General features: G+C 36.4%; 1 protein-coding gene across 4 annotated transcripts in view; it reads right to left on the bottom strand.

Annotated features, from left to right (window-relative positions):
* Positions 1–21,284, bottom strand: part of Spock3 (SPARC (osteonectin), cwcv and kazal like domains proteoglycan 3) — a 355,249-nt gene that overhangs the window by 13,398 nt on the left and 320,567 nt on the right. For all 4 annotated transcript variants that reach the window (XM_031339932.1, XM_031339934.1, XM_031339933.1 and 1 more), the window contains one exon: positions 13,156–13,275. In XM_031339932.1, coding sequence (XP_031195792.1) covers positions 13,156–13,275 — 120 coding nt within the window. The remainder of the gene's footprint in view (positions 1–13,155; positions 13,276–21,284) is intronic.

The raw sequence follows: 21,284 nt of genomic DNA, 5'->3' as shown, positions 1-21,284 counted from the left end.
CAACAAATGGTGCTGGTTCAACTGGCAGTCAGCATGTAGAAGAATGCACTTTGATCCATTCTTATCTCCTTATACAAAACTCAATTCCAAGTGGATTAAAGACCTCCTCCTAAAACCAGATACACTGAATCTAATAGAAGAGAAAGTAGGGAAGACCTTCCAATACTTGAGTACAGGGGAAAACTTCCTGAACAGAACACCAATGGCTTAAGCTTTAAGATCAACAATTGACAAATGGAACCTCATATAACTGAAAAACTTCTGTAAGGCAAAAGTCTGTCAATAAGACAGAATGGCAACCCACAGATTGAGAAAACATCTTTACCAATCCTGAATTTGATAGAGGGCTAATATACAAAGAACTTAAGAAGTTAGACTCCATAGAACCAAATAAACATTTTTTAAAATGAGGTATAAAACTTAACAAAGAATTCTCAACTGAAGATTTTCAAATGGCAGTGAAGCACCCAAAGAAATGTTCAACATACTTAGTCATCTAGAAAATGCAAATCAAAATGGCATTGAGATACCAATTTACACCAGTCAGAATGGATCAGATCACAAACTCAGGTGATAGCAGACAATGACAAGGATGTGGAAAAAGAGGAACACTCCTTCATTACTGGTGGGACTGCAAGCTGGTACAACCATTCTGGAAATTAGTCTGGTGGTTCCTCAGAAAACTGGATATAGTACTACTTGAGAATCACTCCTGGCTATACCACTCCTGGCTATACCACTCCTGGGCATATACCCAAAAGATTCTCCAACATATAACAGGGGCACATGTTCCACTAAGTTCATAGCAGCTTTATTTATAATAGTCAGGAGCTGGAAACAACCGAGATGTCTGTCAGCAGAGGAATGGATACAGAAAATGTGATACATTTACTCAATGGAGTACTACTCAACTAGTAAAAAGAATGATTTCATGAAATTCACAAGGCAAATTTATGGAACTAGAAAATATCATCCTGAATAAGGTAACCCAGTCACAAAAGACATACATGCTATGTACTCACTGATAAATGGCTATTAGCCCAAAAATGCTTGGAATACACACAGTATAACTCACAGATCATATGAAACCCAAGAATTGGGAAGACAAAAGCATGGATACTTCAGTCCTACTTTTAGAAGGGGGAAGAAAATAATCACGGGAGGTAGAGGAGGAGAGGGATCTTGGAGGGAAAGAGGAGGAGGGAAAATGGGTGGCAGGATCAGATGTATGCAGAGATGGAGGGAGAAGTACAGAAGTTCAGGAAATTGAACAGAGGTGTGTAGCAGTGGGGGATGGGGAACTAGGGGTGACTACTAGAAAGTCGAAGATGACAGGGACCCAAGAGGTTCCTGGTATCCAACATGGATGACATTAGACGAAGTACCCAACAAAGGGGAGATAGAGTCTCTAGAGACCATATCCAGTGGATAGGCATGGCCCTCGGTTGAGGGATGGAGCTACCCACTCTACGCAAAACTATTAACCCAAAATTGCTCTCGTCAAAAGGAAATGCAGAGTCACAGAGTGGAGCAGAGACTGAAGGAGAGGCTATCCAGAGACTGCCCAATCTAGAGGTCCACTCCATCTTCCAACACCGGTCCACTCCATCTTCTAACACCAAACATAGACATTATTGTTGATGCCAAGAAGAATTTGCTGACAGGAGCCTAGTATAGAATTCCTGAAAGGCTGTACCAGGGCCTGACTAATACGGATGCAGATGCTCACAGCCAACCATTCGACTAAGCATTGGAACCCCAATGGAGGAGTTAGAGGAAACACTAAAGGAACTGAAGGAATTAGCAACCCCCACACCCCAGGAAGAACAACGATATCAACCAACCAGACCCCCCTCAACGTTCCCAGAAACTAAACCAAAGAGTACACATGGAGGAAACCATGGCTCCAGCTGCAGATGTAGCAGAGAATGGTTTTGTCTGGCATCAGTGGGAGGGTAGCGAGCTCCTTGGTCTTGTGGAGACTCAATGACCCAAAGTAAGGGAATGCTAGGGCACTGAGGTGGGAGGGGGAGGATTGTTGGGAGAGCACTCTAATAGAAGCAAGGGGTACTGGGACCTTAATTTGGAAGTGGGATAACATTTGAAATGTAAATAAACAAAATAACTAATAAAAATAATAAAAGTTTCACACCATTAAAAAGGTTGAGGGCCATTGCTACAGAGAGATAATGATATATACAATACTACAGATATGAAAAAAAAAAAACTATGCGAAGCAGATACAAAAGGCTACAAATGGTCTCATGCCAAAAGAAAATAAGGCTCTCAGCACAAAACTATCACCCAGTGACACGGTATTCCAAGCAAGATGGGGTGATTTATTATTCTAAAATAACAAAATTAGGAAGGTTCTATTTAAAAAAAGTTTGCATCATACAGTTTGAAATATGAATTTCTTGGATAGAATGAATAATAATATACAACAAAGGCAGAAACTGTATCTCTATTTAAAAGAAATGAAATCAAGAGTTTTAAGGAGCAGCATACAAACTTTATTTTAAAAGCCTCTAAAATTAATATTGAGTGTAAATTATTAGAATCATACTATTTGTTTATAGTATATGAAAGCAAATATAAGACAACATTAGAAAATTTGTTTCCTTATTTCTATCTCTCTATATCTAGCTCCTTGTCTGTCTCTATCTCTGTCTTTGTCTCTGTCTCTCTGTCTCTCTGTCTCTGTCTTTATCTCTGTCCGTCTCTGTCTCTCTGTCTCTGTCTGTCTCTGTCTCTCTGTCTCTGTCTGTCTCTCTGTCTCTGTGTCTCTTTGTCTCTGTCTGTCTCTCTCGGTCTCTCTCTGTCTCTCTGTCTCTCTCTCTCTCTGTCTCTCTGTCTCTGTCTCTATCTCTGTCTTTGTCTCTGTCTGTCTCTGTCTCTCTGTCTGTCTCTCTGTCTCTGTCTGTCTCTGTCTGTCTCTGTCTGTCTCTGTCTGTCTCTCTGTCTCTGTCTCTCTCTGTCTCTGTCTGTCTCTGTCTGTCTCTCTGTCTCTGTCTCTGTCTCTGTCTCTGTCTCTCTCTCTCTCTCTCTCTCTCTGTGTAAAGTCAGAAGTTAACTTGAGATTCATTTTTTCCACCATATTGCTGGTAATCAAACTCATGTCATCAGTCTTGAGAGAAAGCTTCTTCACTCACTGACTAATCATACTGTTCAAAAATGGGAGTTTAAAGCCTTGTATTATCTATTCAATTAAAAACAAATATGTGATTTAGTGTATGTATTCATCAACTTTTCTCCACTTGACATGAGTTAAGTCTTAGCCAGGAAGAAGACCATTAATTGAGAAAATGCCTTTATCAAATCACCTGTAGGAAAATCTTTAAGAGATTGTCTTGATTAATGATTTATGTAGGAGAGTGCAACCTATCAGGGACATGTTGTCCTGGGCATGTTGTCCTGTATAAGTAAACAAGCTGAAGATGTGGTGGCAAATGCCTTCATCCTAGCACTTGGGAAGCAGAGGTAGGAAAACCTCGTTGAGTTCCAGGCCAGCCTCATCTACAGAGTGAATTCCAAGACAGCCAGAGCTCTGTTATACAAAAAACCCTGACTCAAAACCAAAGGGATACAAAGAAGGAAAAACTAAACAGGAAATAAAAGGAACAGGTTAAGCAAGCCATGGGAGTAAGACAGTAGGCAGCATCCCTCTATGGATCTGTGTCAGGCTCTGCCTCCTTGAGTTTCTTCCTTAACTTCCTAGCTCAGCTTCCCTCAATGGACATTGATTCAGGATACAAAAGTCAAATAAATGCCCTCCTCTCCAAGTTGCTTTTGTCATAATATTTTATCATAGCAACAGACCAGTAAAATAAATGACAAAGTGTGACATATAAATTTGTACATCATCAGTAAGGCAAAAGAAAATTCAAGTAAATAATAAAACATAGTTGATTGGTCCAAGAAAAGGCACCTTCTGGAAAAAATGGAAAAAAAGAAGAAAAATTTAAAAATAAATTAGAAATATACTAAAAGGGGATATACTACAATTAAACCATATATGTAATTAAATATAAATAATCTAAACATATAAAAATCCTGCCAAATTTGATTTAAAAAGGTAAAATTTCTGTGTATATTGCACTTAAAATCATAGCTTAAAATTAAGAGGGTTTATGTAACGTATTACATAAACATTAATGAAAGTCAGCTTCAGGCCTAATGAATGCTATTCGATGAAAGGGAGCACCAGATGATGACAAAGGTTTAACAAGTAGACCTGATGATTCTCTCTATGTAAAGTATCTGTAATGAATATTCCAAATTCCTGAGACAACTTATAAAAGCATTGAGAATAGACCAATTCACAGATACAACTGGGGATTTCAACACTCTTCTGAAAACAAATGATTAAAATGTAGATATAAAATTAATGACCACACAATCATCTGATAAAAAGTCATTATTAACAGAATCATAACAATAGAGATAAATATAAAAAATATGCAGAATTATATAAGAATACAGAAAATAAACTTTGTATTAAGCCTGTTATAGAAAGAAATATAAGAAATATATTTAAATACCTTGAAAATACAATCTAACAAGAACATAAACATAAATTAAGTGGTTTCAAATATAATAGTTTAACATAGTAGGGAAATAAGTGTTATAATTCCATCTCCGACTAAATAAGTTGTGGACATATTTGACTACATAAACCCAAAGGTTTTTAAGAAAAGTGTACCAAATACTACAATAGAGCTATTTTTCATTTTTAGTTTGTATGTAAGTATATGATTATATATGGATATACACAAATGAATGTGGTTCCCATGAAGACCACAGTCATCTCATCACCCTGGAACTGGGATTGCAGGGGGAGTGGTTGTGGAATACCCAATTTGGTACAAAGAATTAAACATTGGACTTCTGTAAGAGTAGTGTGTGCTCTTAAACACAGCACCATCATCACAATTTTTTGTAAGCAAGATTCTTACAAATATGAATAAGATACTCCAAAGTTTCCAAGAAAATGTACTTCCAAAGTAATGAAGGTTGAAACATATAAAAGAATATCATATAGATTGAAGTAATATGGTTGAATTGCATACGTATAGTATGTAACTACAACACATTTGTATCTATAGGCTTGTATTTCTACTTCTTGATCATCAGTTGGTGGGACTTTCTTAAAATGATTAGTAGGTATGGCATGGTTAAAGAAGCTATGTCCCTGAGATAAGCTCTGAGGTTTCTAAAATCCAGGCCAGACTCAGTGGCCTTCTTGCTGCCTAATGTCTCTGGATCAAGATGTAGCTCTAAGCTTATTCTCCATCACCAGGCCTGCCTGCTGGCAACCACACTCCCCTTCATCATGATAATGCGCTATCTACTAATTAAATATTTTCTTCTATAAATTGTTTTGGTTATGGTTTCTCTTCATAATAATAGGACACTAACTAGTACAATACTGTATAATGCATGAGTTATTTTATGCAAAAAAGCAGCCTGTAACAATACATATATTGTACAAAATTCTATGCAGTTAGCCTGTTGTGAACATCTGTTTTTACTCTATACTGAGTGAATGCATGATGTTAATAAATGATAATAATCCTCTTCATATAACTTAGTACATAGTTAAAATACAGATAACCAAAGCAAAATGTGAATATGTAATACTAAATATATTATTTCTTCCTGTGATTTATTGAAAATAATTTAACATATTAATGTCTCCAGGGAAGTATCATAAAATAATTGTTGTTTATTGCCTTGCATCTGGTTCAAGGAAAACCAGGGTGAATAGAGTCATTTGAGTTTATACTAAACTTCTACAAGTCATTACAGTTTTTAATTATTTGGTTTATATTTAATTTATACATTTCCCTTGGCATTAGCTACTAATTATTGAACATTTCAAGATACCTACTAGTCAAACGTTACATATTTTTTCCTGAAGTTGTAGTTTGCCTTATCCATGTTTGCACTTATGACAGGGGTAAGAAGAAATTTCAGAGTTGTTTTAGATTTTTACTCTTCTAGTTGCTAAAGATGATGAAAATTTAGCAATTTTCTTCAAACTAGGTTCATATTCTTGTTTAAAAGTAATCTGAAAGCAATAAACTATTTTAGTTAGGAAGAAAGGTTCCCTTTCTGGCTAAGAATACAATATGACTGATGAAATTTTATTCAGCCAGTGATTAGAAATCCACTTTTTATGGATTTCCAATTTGCTGGCAGTAACAATAGTTTCCACTGTGTGAGAGGAGATGTCCCTAAGGATCAGAATCTACCTACAGTTTACTGAGCTGCTGAGTCAACCAGTAGAGTCATTTGCCAAGGAATAATGAAATGTGATAGCTTTATTGCATTAAATAAATTGCATAAATATTTATTTTATAATTATACATTAGATAGCAATATTTCAAAATATTAAGTGTCATTTGATCAAAATTCCAATATCACTCCTTTAGGATAATACCTTTGTAGTGCTATGGTACATAATTAAATTTCATTATAGAGAAAGTTACAACATCGTCCTAATAAAAAAAGAAACTGCCAGATGTCTCAATAATTAGAAGCACCAAAATAAGCAATGATCTGGTTGTTTTATTTTATTACTTGAAATGAGAAAAGACGATTTATCTTCTAACTTTGGGTGTTTGTTTTCAATGGATGAAGTTCCCTGTTATACCTACAAGGCTCCTATTTCATTAAAATAAGGCATTATTTTAATCCATCTGATTCTGAATTCAATCTTCCTCTCAACGTGAGGACAGCATGATACAAAGTGAGCAATATCTCGGTAAGAAATTAGAATGTCTTCGTATACCCTGGGGGTTGAAGTAATTCCATCATTTTCTCTCACTCTAAAGAACATTCGGTGGGTAAGAAGCAACATAAGACATCATCCGATTCAGAGAATCAGGCTGTTCATCTGAGGACTTTGCATAAGATGTTCATCTCTACCATGCTATCTAAGACGATAAAATGGAAATTAATTCCATACTCCTTTAATAGTACTAGACAAACTCTATTAAAACTTGTTTTAAAGATTCTCACCACAATTCTGTTATGACTTTTTTTTTGTTTTAATTAAAGAATAAACGTAAAATTTGGCTTGTAACTCAAACACATAATTTAGAGAGGCCTCAAAAACTGTTACCCTGGTAATCACAACATAAGATATTCATTCCTTCAGCTGACTATCATAAAGTCCATGAAAGTATCTTTAGCATTTAATTGCTTTTCTATGATTATTAATTTTCAGTGATGTGTATAGGTATATTCAAACAATATATATTTGTTAAGGCCTGCCCTCTAGCATAGCTGTAACCATTTTGTTCCATGCCTACCAGCTATTTAATATTGTTGCTGTAATATGCCTGCCAGACATTGACACAGAAAAAGAACTTGGCTCAGAGCAAGGTCATGCTGATCATATCCGCTGTTATGTTCTATATGAGGCTTCTTAATCTTAAGAAATTCCACTAAGCTTAAGTAGGACCTATCAAATTAAAGGGCAATATGAACAGTTATGGTTAAAATGGCTTGAGAGAGAGCTGGCCATTGGATGGAACTTCCTGCACCTGTGAATAAGCTACCTATGGTTTTTGCAGGTTTAGCCTTTATGAGCTGACAGAGAAATATGTTTGGGATCATAGGAACAGCCCTGAATTCTGAGCAATGGTCCTGATCATAGGGTGTGTGTTCAGTAAACCATCCCAGTCTGGCTGGTATCAGAGTTTGTGTAGTTTGTGGTGACTCTTGGACTCCAACAATATTCATTAAACCTTTTTTGCATATGAAACTTATAATAAAGGTCTCTAAAAACTTTATCAATTTGCCCCATTTCTTTTTTTAAAGAATTATTTTATTAATACTAGTACATTGAAGCTGTCTTCAGACACACCAGAAGAGGGCATCAGATCCCATTACAGATGGTTGTGAGCCACCATGTGGTTGCTGGGAATTAGACTCAGGACCTCTGGACCAGTCAGTATTCTTAACTGCTGAACCATCTCTCCAGCCAGCTCTATTTCTTTAAAAAGCTCTGATATTACTGATATTTTGTTGATTTAAACATATACTGTGAAATATTTATAATAGTCCAGGTTCCAGTGTTGCCTTTCTACATTGGCATATAATCCTTTATGTAAAGTCTTTGATAATATTTGGTCAACTAAATATCAGACTAGTATTGTCTTAGTGGAAAAATTTACTACTACTACCTGTTTCAAAGTTATATCATGAAAATAAGATGTGTAACACTTGTAAAACTTTCAAGAAAATTAATTGATATTGAGTGATATTGAGTCACAGAAACAGCTTCTCCATTTTCCATGCAATGACTTCATATTCACATCCATGGGTCTCATCATATTGTAAAGGAGCCAAACATCTTTACCTGTAAAGCTGGGGACATGGCTTTACTTCAGTTCTATTCCTGTTAGAGCCATATCCTCCTGTTACTGGGTACCATACTGTGACTGAGTTAGTTATTTTTCTCTTGCTGTGTCAAAGTGTGTGCCAAAAGCAACGTGATGGGGAAAGGGGTACATCTTAGCTTGTATATTGATGGGATAGTCCATCAAAGCCTGGGATGGAAGCCAAGAAGCTCTTCCAACTCTGGTGGCAGTGTCAATGTAACTTTTATTCTCCTTTTGAAATTGTTGTCTCTGAGGCTTAGTGCTTCAATCTGCTAATGTAGCCTCTCTCTGGTCTTGCTCCTTGACCATTCTAACTATTTTCTTGGGCCCTGGGAATTCCAACATCCTGATACCTTCAGTGAATCATAGTTGTTATCTCCATATAATGGTCACTTATGGGTCTTGTAACTCAACTTCTGACTTCAGCTCTCTGGAGCATCAGTGCCGGGCTACACTACCACATAACTCTTTAAATTTATATATCTGCAACAATCAACACCATGTAGATAATATATCCATGTTCTGCCAACAGCACATGTAGTCTGATTGCATAGTCATTGGAACTTGGAGACTAGTCTTCTAAAAAATGTTTACCTTTGTGGGTCATTTTCAAGAATAAAACTTGTTCATCAATAACATTAGTTCAGGCTCTGGTCTTTATAATTAGTCTACCTTTTCACCAGTTGGAGCCTTTAATGATCTTTTTCCTAGGTTATCTTTCACAAGAAGTCAGTGAGAAACACCAGGTTGAGTTTCAGTAATACTGATCTCATCAGCAGGTTCAACTGATTTCTGTGTGCCCATCTTCTCTGCAATTTTAAACTTGCTCATGTTCTTTTCCAGATCAGATGGCACATTTTCAATGCATGTCTGTCCTCTTTCTTCGTGGATGTAAAAGTTGTGAGCAGTTACCATGCTGGACCCTGGTTGTTCTGTCAGCTTGGCATTGTTTCCATTGAAAAGCATAGTACATCATTTTTTAAATTCTAACCATTCAAAGTTTCATGATGTGGGTAAAATATAACATATGCTTTGATATAATGCAACTTGAGCAGTGTCTATCTGAGACAAAGCCGTCTAAAAGAAAAATTATAAATAATACAACAAATACCATTTTTATTTATTCTTCTGTCTTTGTTTAGTCAGTAAACCACATATTTCAGGTCTTTCTTTCATAGTTGCAACACAATTTGTTTTAAGATACTTAATATTAAGATGAAAATACATACATTGAAAGTTATATCTAAGAGAAATTAATAGAAACTTTAATGAAAAGGATGAAGCAGGGGGAGCAGGGATGGAATAAGGGGTTTCTAGGGGGAGGAAACTGGGAAAGGGGATAACATTTGAAATATAAATAAAGAAAATATCCAATAAGAAAGAAAGAAACAGTAAAAGGAAAAGTGTGAATTTCATCAATTTGTTATTTTAAAACCTAATATCTTCTTGCATTCACCAAAGTGCAGTACCAAAAGGAATTTCATGGGAATCAATATAAGCCAACAGTGTTAGCAAAACCTAAAGGAAATACAGCATCTTCCTTTTCTACATTGTGCTTTAGGTTATACTTCTATATTAAACATAAAGTTGTCTGTGTGATGTAGAAAGTGTCCTCTTTCTCACAAATATAACCAGATTCTCCACCATCTTCAACTTTGAGACATAGACATGATTTCCTCAGACAAATGAGCATTGGAATCTATTAATGTATAAAGACAGGTGTGCACAGGGATTTCTCTCTCAACTTTGATAATGAAATGCTCTTTTGCATACATTTTAGTTATATGTCAATGAGTTTCAATGTGAAGATGATATTAAATAAGATAAAGTCTCTTAGAGAAACCTTGTTTTGCAAAAAAGCATTTATATAAATTATATGAAGTATATATATGAATTACATCTTTCAATTTTTTAAAAAAATCAAAATAAAATTATTGTTTTCAAATATTCATATGAATCACAAGTAAAAGGTTTTGAAATTCAGTTTCTATAATTTAAATCAGAGTTGGCAGATGAAGCTAGTTTAATATAATTTAATTAAAAGCAGTTATAGGCTTAGAATGAACTGCATGCATTGCTAAGTATATGTTGTGACTAATTTGAGATTTTTTAAAAAGAATATTTAAAAATACTGATAAATATCATCAAAATTAAATTTAGTAGATATTTATATTATAATTGTCATCAAAATAAATGATAAAATTTATTCCAAGAGTAGCTAGATTTATTAAGATAATTCTAATGTCTTTATTAAGTTTAAATCATATTCTTATAATAGCTAGTCAACTCTCAGATATTTCTTAATTGACAAAATACAAAAGCATGCATTTAAATTTGTGTATTTTACCTGTTTTTATTGCCTAGAGAAATGTACATACTTGCCTCTGTGAATAAAAATGTTTATTTCACCACATTAAAGAGATATACTACAATGAAACATATGACTATAAAAAGTAGAAAATGTATATTCATAAAATCTACTGAAGTTGCTGATGCCTTATACTTTATAATTATCCACCTCATGTTTCTCTATAAAATAAAAATATACTGAAATTAAAATTTTATGTAAGTATGACTTTTCAAAAAATTAATTATATATGAGCTATATGATATTATTTTGCTAAAGAAATATTTTTTTCTAAAATAAAATCACATATTACTTAAAAATTAAAATACAGAAAGTGTTAGAGAAGATTAATAAAGCCTGGTTTGTCAATGATGATTAATGTTTAAGGATTCATATATAATATATATTTTAAAAGCAGAATGAAATGTTATCTTGCTAGAACACTTACAATTTTCTCTCTATTGAAATTACAAAGTATTCTTGAGATTTTTTTCTCTTGTTCAAAAAATATTGTAAATTAAGATTTTTTATTTTCTACATAAAATACCTAAAAGGCCATAGAATGTTGCAGAATATTTTTCTAGACTTTGTTAATGTCCTTGTTAATTATTAAAAAGACCATAATTTCTGAATTCTGCTCACTGTCATATTAAATATATAAATCAAACCAAACTCTTGTGTTTTAAATTTCTAACTGTATGTAGTTTACCATAGTGTAACTTTTAAAAACTACCAATATTCACTGGTATGGAAGGGACTTCCATAAGTTAGACATTTTATTCAGGTTAGGGAATAGATGTATCTAGTTATTACTACAAAATAAATTCACACTGAAAGACAGAAACCCACATACACTGCCCTAAATTATATATTACACTCAAACACAAATACTAAAATCTCCCTGATTGTATTGGTAAGTACTGTAATTTCTTTCTGAAATTCACAAGAAGAATGATATACATGTTTGTACTGTGAAAAACCTATTTCTATGGGTGATTTTAATTTTTCACATGTATTAAATCATCTTAGAAAGTAAGATTCATAAATACACAAGTTTGGAACTATGGGAAAAGGACTTAATTAAAGGAAAGTAAGAAAGATAATTCAGAAAAAAATTCTTTATGAGTATTAGAGGCACCTGTTTCATATTGCTGACATCTTGACAGAAACAACATATTGATGGTTCTAAGTAGGACAGATATTCATAATCATTAGAATAAACATGGGTCACACATGCCAGAAAGTTCTTGCCACCTGAGCTATAGAACTCATAGGGTTAACTCTTCCACTTTTCCCCTTCCTCTTAGAACAAAATAAATCTTTTGATCTTGGATATATTCAACCATATTTCAAAATCATTTCTAAATTCGTTAATAAAATAAGGGTGGCATCCTCTTGGAGACAAGGCAGGGGGAGGAATGGGATGAAGAACAGTGAGAGAGTGGATCAGGAGGGGAGCGAGGACTGAACTTGTAAAATAAAAGTGAAAAAAATACTATATTAGTGGAAAAAATAAATTTCATATAAATACAACATAAAATTGTTCATAGTAATACCTCTTTCCTACTGGCAATTTCCATATCTTTTTGTTTGGTTGGTTTTATTGTTTTCCTACATGAGAGATAAAATTATGTTTTAAGCTTTAATTAATGTAATTAAGAGATCCATAAGACAAAAAACGCCTGTAACCTAAAAGCAAAGGGCAAGGCCCAAGGACAGACACTTCCTGAAATGCTGGAAGCTATGAAGATAACCAGCTTCAAGTTTTCATTGTCCTAAACAAGATTGTTTGACTCACCTGAACTGAATGTGCGTATTGGGAGGTATGTAAGCAGGAAATATGTCAAGATGTATGGTTGCTCCTGATGGGTTTACCTTTATAAGCCTCTATAAAATGTGATTCACTTGACTCATCACCATTTTCTGGAAATCACGGAATGGGCCTGGCCAGAGTTCATCATGCTGTCCAGTATTTAATTATAGCTTACTGTAAATTGACTCAAAAATTGTGATATTAGTCTTCCGCTCAATGGGTGAGATCAACAACTGGTGCAAATGCTAAATCCCATACTAGCCAAGCACTCTATGTGAAACTGACTTTTAAGTAACTTATGCATCCACTCCACACAGGACCAAATTAACATTCAGGTGTCATCAACATCCAGGTGAGTCTTCTTATGATCTCTATGTAGTATATAATACAAAACCGTTATGTAGTAATTATATATCCTCCTATGTAGAGAGCATGGTAATTCCTTTCTTTTATCCCTTCTTCCTTCCTTCAATTTTAAACAGCATCCTGCTAAGTAGTCCACAAGGTAAAGGATAAATGTTAACAAGTATGTTTACTCTGAGAGGTTTACTGGATCTAGGTCACTGTCTTCCAGATAATAGCTTTATTCAATTTTAAAATCTTACTGCTTCTCTCGGGCCTCAGCAAAGCTTTTGTCTTCTTGTTCTGGCTCCCACTCTCATGAAGGGCCTTGAACCAGTCTCGAAGTCTGTTTGCCACTTCTCTGAATTCCAGGTCACTGCAGGCTAAAGACAAAGAAATAACATAGGTGTTTAATCACATTAAAATTAAGCAGGACGCCTGATGATTTCCTCTGGAAGGACTACACTTCCCAGTTTGCCTTGCAGATTAGAAAAGTTGTTTCTGCCTCCATAAGGGGCTGCATTTCATCTTTCTCTGTAGGCATTTCTCTTGCCATTCACATACTTGGGTGATAGAAAAATGCTTCCTCACTATGAAGAAACATGGTCCCTCCTAAAGTCTGACTGAGTTTCCTTCTCTTTCCACCTTCTGTCTCTCTACAGCTGCCTTTTCATTCATCTATCATATAGTGCTGAAACCCAGGGAAGCATCAGGAACCCTTGTCCCTAGCAGGTAGCTCTAAGTCTTTAGTGTAAGAATAATGGCCTTGCAGGGCCACCAGTATCTCTCAGGGGACATTTTGTTTTCACATTTTGTCTCTGACCTTTTCTGTTACCTTACTCTCTTGCCCTGACAGTCTGATCTAGGTGGGAGGCCAGGCTGCATTCACAGTTATGCAACAGTTAAATACCCAACTAAGTTAATCTGGGCCTAATAAAAGAGGCACCCTAGTTTGATCTGGGAGCTCACAAGAGCTTTATTCTGCAAAGCCTGCTCAGTTGAAAGCACTAGAGACTACCACTGGATAAGGTACTGCTCATTTGCCTGAAATCTCTGAGAATCTTCCATGAGTCCTGCAGTTATTTAGCCCTGGAATTGTCCCATGAAGTTGGAGATTCCCTTTATTAACTGATGTATTTGGTCATTTTAAGACTTAGACAATGCTCTGAACAACTGATCAAAAATTCCAAAAGCTTTAGCCAAAAACTATGAGAACCTTTTCCTGGCCTGGCAGACTTAAGTTTGGGGTTCACTGCAACTCCACAATTCAATTGGACATTGCTGGCCCAAACTTGCCACTTTCAATTTTGAATATCTAGCCAGGTGTAAATAACTCCTTAAGACAAATAGCACTAGGTTCTGAGGCCTCCTCCCCAATAAACTTATATTTCACTTACTCTTTATCAAGGCTTTGACTTAGGACTACTCCTGGAGCCAGATTGCCTCTTGATTCTGCTGGGCCTCCACACTTGTATTTTTACAATTATTTCTGAGTATTTCTATTGATTATTTGGGAATTTCACTTAATCCACCCTAATCACACTTACTTCTCACTCCTCCCACATCTGTTCTCCTCAGCCTTGTGTCCTACCCCATCACCCCTAAAAGAGATTAAAAAACAGAACAAAAACCAACAAACAAAATCAGGACAAATTTATGGTATCCATACAGTCACTGGAACATGGTCAAACTCCAAGTAGCCAGTCTGTTAAAGAAAAGTGGTTCCTTCCCTAGCCCTACACCTGTCAGGAGTTATCTATATGGGAGAGAAACACTTCAACATCCTTATCATAATTTTTAAGGGTTCTATTTAATGGCTTCCTATCTAGATTTTTCCTTTTCAGGGGCAATGGATGTAGGGGTTGTCACAACTTACATCCCTTTCAATGTGAGTCTGCTGCCACTGATACAACTGTAGAAGGGACTTCCTTCTATAGTCTCCATGGTCTTCCACATGGTATCTGGTGACAACATGGGCCACATACATCCACTTGACTTACGGTATTAGCATGTGCCATAGACCTCAGCATGGTCTCTGGTACAGGCCAAGGACAGCAACCCAGTCCCCAAAGGCAGCCTGGGCCATGGGCTTTATCATGGATTCAGTGGACATCACAGACCACAGACGGACATACTCAGAGCTTTCGGTTGTAACATAGGCCATGGACATCAACTTAGTCCCCAACTGAAAAAGGACCATGGACCCCAACATGGTCTTCAATGGCAACACAAACCAGGGATATCCACATAGTCCCCAGGGAACAGCATGACCCATATACATCAATAATACAGGAAGCAGCAGCACAGACCATGGACACCCACATGGCCTTCAGTGGTAACATGGATGGTAACTGATATTTACACAGCCCCCAGCTATAGCAGGACCATGGGCTCTCCAACAGCATGGACCATAGAAATCTGTATTCAGTAGTACCTTCAGTAGTGACATGTGCCATGGATACTGCAGTGGAACTACAGAACCAGACATGGTCCTCTAGGCATCACCAGCTACAGATATCAACATTGCCTCAGGAGAGAGTATAGGCCATGCACATATGCAACATATCACCAGCATGGCCTCCAGCAGTAGCTCAGGCCATGGTCATGATTCAGCCTCTCTCTAGCATGTGTGTATCACTCTGTTTTTCCATTCCCTTGACCTCTCAGTCCCAAAACCACTGAATGTGTTGGCATTAGAAACTGCAGTATAACAATAAGTATAGGTATTTTTTTTTTTTTTACCCACACAGTTCACATGAAAATACTGATTGCCACAAGTCATTGGTCCAGGTCATCTCTGAAGCACCATAAAGGACAACCACTGAGACTATTTCAATCGCATCCATGCCTCAGGTTTTCCTCTTTGGTGGCAATGACATACTCCTGGATATGGTTCTGTATCACTGACTCGTTGTCGATGGAGTTGTTGGGACAAACTGACTCAAATAGCTTGATATGCTTATGCCTCTTTTGCCTTATGCCGGTTGGCCTACTTGTGTTCTGCCTCTCCAAACCTGGAGAATCCTGCTTGCATCTTTTTTTTTTTTTGCCCTCTTTTTAAATTTATTTTTTATTAGATATTTTGTTTATTTACATGTCCTTTCCCAGTTTCCCCTCTGAAAAAAAGTGAAAAAATTAAATAAAAGAAAACAAAACCAAATAAAAAACAAAACCCTGTTTCCTCCACCTCCCCTGCTCACCAACCCACCCTCTCCCAGTTCCTGGCCTTGACATTCCCCTACACTGGGACATAGAACCTTCACAAGGCCAAGGGTCTCTCTTCCCATTGATGACCAACTTGGCCATCCTCTGCTACAAATGCTGTTGGAGCCATTAGTCCCACTATGTGTACTCTTTGGTTGGAGTTTTAGTCCCTGGGAGCTCTGAGGGTACTAGTTAGTTCATATTGTTTGTCCTAAGGGGCTGCAAACCCTTCAACTCCTAGGGTCATTTCTCTAGCTCCTTCACTGGAGACCCTGTACTCAGTCCAATGGATGGCTGTGAGCCTCTACTTCTGTATTAGTCTGGTACTGTCAGAGCCTTTTGGGAGACAGCTATATCAGGCTCCTGTCAGCCAACACTTGCTGGCATCCATAATAGTGTCTGGATTTGGTGAATGAATATGGGAAGGATTTCCAGATCGAGCAGTCTCTGGATTGTCCTTCCTTCAGTCTCTGCTCCATAGTTTGTCTCTGCAACTCCTTCTATGGGTATTTTGTTCCCCCTTTTAAGAAGAAACAAAGTATCCACATTTTGGTCTTCATTCTTCTTGAGTTTCTTGTGGTTTTTGGATTGTATTTTGGGTATAATGAGCTTCTGGGCTAATATCCATTTAATAGAAAGGGCATACCATGTGTGTTTTTTTGTGATTGTGTTATCTCACTCAGGACGATATTCTCCAGATTCATCCATTTGCCTAAGAATTTCATAAATTTATTCTTTTTAATAGCTGAGTATTACTCCATTGTATAGATATACCACATTTGCTGTACCAATTCCTCTGTTGAGTGACCTCTGGGTTGTTTCCAGTTTCTGGCTATTATGAATAAGGCGGCTATGAACATAGTGGAACATGTGTCCTTATTACATGTTGGAGCATGTATATATATCCATTAGATATATATACCCATTAGATGCTGAGGAAGCATTTGACAAAATCCCATATTCCTCCATGATAAAAGTCTTGGAAAGATCAGGAATTCAAGGCCCATATTTAAACATAGTAAAAGCAATATACAGCAAACCAGTAGCCAACATCAAAATAAATGGAGAGAAACTTGAAGCAATCCCACTAAAATCAGGGGCTACACAAGGCTGCCCACTCTCTCCGTACCTATTCAATATTGTACTTGAAGTCCTAGGCAGAGCAATTAGACAACAAAAGGAGATCAAAGGGATACAAATTTGAAAGGAAGAAGTCAAATTATCACTATTTGCTGATGATATGATAGTATACTTAAGTGACACCAAAAATTTCACCAGAGAGCTGATAAACCTGATAAACAACTTCAGCAATGTAGCTGGATATAAAATTAACTCAAGCAAATCAGTGGCCTTCCTCTACTCAAAGGATAAACAGGCAGAAAAAAAGAAATTAGGGAAACAAGACCCTTCACAATAGTCACAAATACTATAAAATATCTTAGTGTGACTCTAACTAAGCAAGTAAAAGATATGTTTGAGAAGAGCTCCAAGCCTCTGAAGAAAGAAATTGAAGAAGATGTCAGAAGATGGAAAGGTCTCCCATGTTCATGGATTGGCAGGACTAATGTAGTAAAAATGGCCATCTTGTTGAAAGCAATCTACAGATTCAATGCAATTCCCATCAAAATTCCAACTCAATTCTTCACAGACTTAGAAAAAGCAATTTACAAATTGATCTGGTATAACAAAAAACCCAGGATAGCTAAAACTATTCTCAACAATAAGAGAAACTCTGGTGGAATCACCATACTGGACCTTAAGCTGTACTACAGAGCAATTGTGATAATAACTGTGTGGTATTGGTACAGTGAGAGGCAGGTAGATCAATGGAATAGAATTGAAGACACAGAAATGAACCCACACACCTATGGTCATTTGATCATTGACAAAGGAGCTAAGACCATCAAGTGGAAAAAAGACAGCATTTTCAACAAATGGTGCTGGCTCAACTGAGAGTTAGAATGTAGAAGACTGCAAATCTATACGTTCCTATCTCCTAGTACAAAGTTCTAGTCTAAGTGGATCAAGGACCTCCCCGTAAAACCAGATACACTGAAATTAATAAAATAAAGAAATTGGGAAAGAGCTTCGAACACAGGGGAAAGTTTCCTGAACAGAACACTAATAGCTTATGCTCTAAGATCAAGAATTGACAAATGTGACCTCATAACATTACAAACTTCCTTAAGGCAAACGACATTGTCAATAGGACAAAATGGCAGCCAACATTTGGGAAAAGATCTTTACCAATCCTATATCTGATAGAGGGCTAATATCCAATAAATACAAAGAATTCAAGATGTTAGACTCCAGAAAATGAAATAACCCTATTAAAAATGGGGTACAGAGCTAAGTAAAGAATACTCAAATAGCTAAATCTTAACAAAGATAAAAAAAGCATCGTAGTTTTTATAACACAATTTTACCAAATGATTAAACCTTATTGAAGTTAGCAAAAATATAACAGTGTTTTTATATGATCCAATTGTTAGTAGCCTGCTGTTGTTTCCTTACTCTAAAATAAGCAATACAATCATCACTAGAGGGGACACTACATGATCACTTTAATCAAATTGGCACTAAAGTAACATACTATGCCTCTATCCTGATGAGATCACCATCCAAGATGGCAGGAAGCCATGTGATCCTTCAAGGTGAGTCTATTAGGTACATACACTTTTCCAATGTCTGGGATTCACTCACAATCTTCTGGATTCTTTCAAGGGCTTGAGTCACTTCTCCAGCTCTGCCCTTTGTGATGCACACCTTGTATTTAGGCTACATATGCCTGTGCTCCACTGCTGCTGTTCTAGCATTTCAAAGCACTGCTGTCTTCCGATGTAACTAGGCTTCATCAATAGTCTCTCATAGACTCTCTTCATGGTGCCAAGCCTCAACTCCTTTGCATGACCCCTTCAGTCCTGGGCCATCAATTGCAACTGAGGCTGCACCTTCACCAATGGCCTTCCATGGCCTCTCACAGTGCTGAGCTTCAGCTGCTCTTTAGTACCCCTTCATGCCTTCAAAACCAGTACCACCTGGGTGACTCTTACACATTACCAAGTCCTGCTGCAACACAAGGTACAACCTTAGCTATCTCTGGAACACAGCCTCTTTGAGCTCTCAGAAACACTTCCCAGAAGATGTCACCTCAAAGATGCTGGTCTCTTATAAATCACTGCTAATTTCTTATTTCCAGCTAACCAGCATCAATAGTCCCAGTAATGCCAAGGTTTCACTTTAGTAATTCTGATATCTTGTTAATCAAAGCTAAACCAAAACTATAGAATCTTCAAAATCAAAATAGCAATGGCCCTGATAGAGTCTTTAATCTTCCCTCTGAAATTTTACAAGCCAGGCCTCCATCTTCTGCACTGTTCTCAACATTATCTTCCAAGCTCTTACACAACATCCCAAAGAGCTCTTAACAACCAGTGGCTCTTCTAGCTCAAAGTTCCAAAGTTCTTCCACAGTCCTGCCCAAACATGGACAGGTTGTCACAAGAATACCTTATTCTGCTGGTACCAATTTGTTTTAGTCAAGCTTTCTATTCCTGCATAAACATGATGAACAAGAAGCAAGTTGTGGAGGAAAAGGTTTATTCAGCTTACACTTTCATGTTGCTGTTGATCATCAAAGGAAGTGAGGACTGGAATTCAGGCAGGTCAGGAAGCAGGAGCTGATGCAGAAGCCAAGGAAGGATGTTCCTTACTGGCTTGCTTCAACTGGCTTGCTCAGCCTGCTCTCTTATAGAACCCAAGACTACCGGCCCAGAGATGGTACCACCCACAAGGGGCCTTCCCGCCTTGATCACTAGTTGAGAAAATGCCCCATAGCTTCAACTCCTTTCTCTGTGATAACTCCTGCTTGTGTCAAGTTTACACATAAAACCAGCCAGTACTCTAAGTAAAAATGAAATTTACATAGACAAACTTTGAGGGATAGAGCAATTTTTATCTCTAATATACTTTTCTCTTCAGATAGTATTATGCATATGTTTTCAAAGTTAAGCAAAACAAGTTTAACATAAAATTAAGTATCATTAATACAAACTAATATTTAAAATTGGGCATATTTTACAAATTGATTATAAAAGATTGAATAATTTAGTACAATGGGGTAAATTATAATACTCTTGCATGGTAGAAACCTTCCTAGGCACCAGTAATTCCCTTGGATGGAACACCATCCTACCAGAGTAAGTTTTATTCTGGCCTCTTTGCAGGACAAAGATGCATGGGAAATAAGACCTGACAGAAGTCTGATGCTTCTGTTGCAATCTGCATAGGTTTGAATAGAAAACCAAAAAATAAAATAAAAATAAAAAAATAAAAATAAATACTCTTCCTTATCTGAACATGAATTACTCCTCATGTCTCATATGACTGCAGAATGAATTTTCATGCAAAATGGAGATCTCAGATCAGAGAATAAAATATCAATTATTCTGTCTTCAATGTCTATTGAACATCATTGAAAATACTGTCAATAGGGGAACTTTTTGTCTAAGCCTACCACACAACTGGTATGGGGCCTGCATCCAAGTCCAGTTGGACATTTCCTTTACCCTCACATTCCACCCTTCCTTTTACTAAAAGCTAATTTTAGAGTCCACAGCCCAATGACGAATGTTCCCCAATTAAATGTAGATGCCAGATTCTTCAGGAGGAGAAGGCATAGATGAAGGAGAGCTCTAGGCCCAGTGCTTGCATTCTTACTTTGAGGCTACAAGTAGGACATGAGTTTTGGAAATAATGTTGCTAATGTAACAGGAGCCAAAGGCTTATTTAATTTGGTTGTCTTATTTTATGAATTATGCTTTTATAAAACCAATCAATTTTTGAAGTAACTTATGTTAAAAAAAAAATGCTTACTGCTGTCATTATGTGGTAACCTAGAGATTTATCCATCAATAAAAGGAGAAAAAAGTTGACTTTAGACTTCTTTGTTAGTTCAGTTTATGTTGCAATTAAATTATTTGTTACAGATTTGACACAACTGAATTCTTTCATCTTTTATCTGCTGATTGAGTGTATGGAATAAAAATGTAGAGATTTTTAAAAGATTCTCTTCATATTGCTAATTTTTAGAAAACTTTGTAAAATGAATCATTTTCTCCAAAAATGGCAGTCCTTGACTTGGCTAGTAACTTAGAAATTTCTAGATTGTTCTCTAAAGAATTAGCTGT

This window comes from Mastomys coucha, unplaced genomic scaffold (assembly GCF_008632895.1).
Source record: "Mastomys coucha isolate ucsf_1 unplaced genomic scaffold, UCSF_Mcou_1 pScaffold22, whole genome shotgun sequence".
NCBI lineage: Eukaryota > Metazoa > Chordata > Mammalia > Rodentia > Muridae > Mastomys > Mastomys coucha.
The sequence above is the reverse complement of the archived record's forward strand: the minus strand, read 5'-3'. Positions and strand labels throughout refer to the sequence as shown.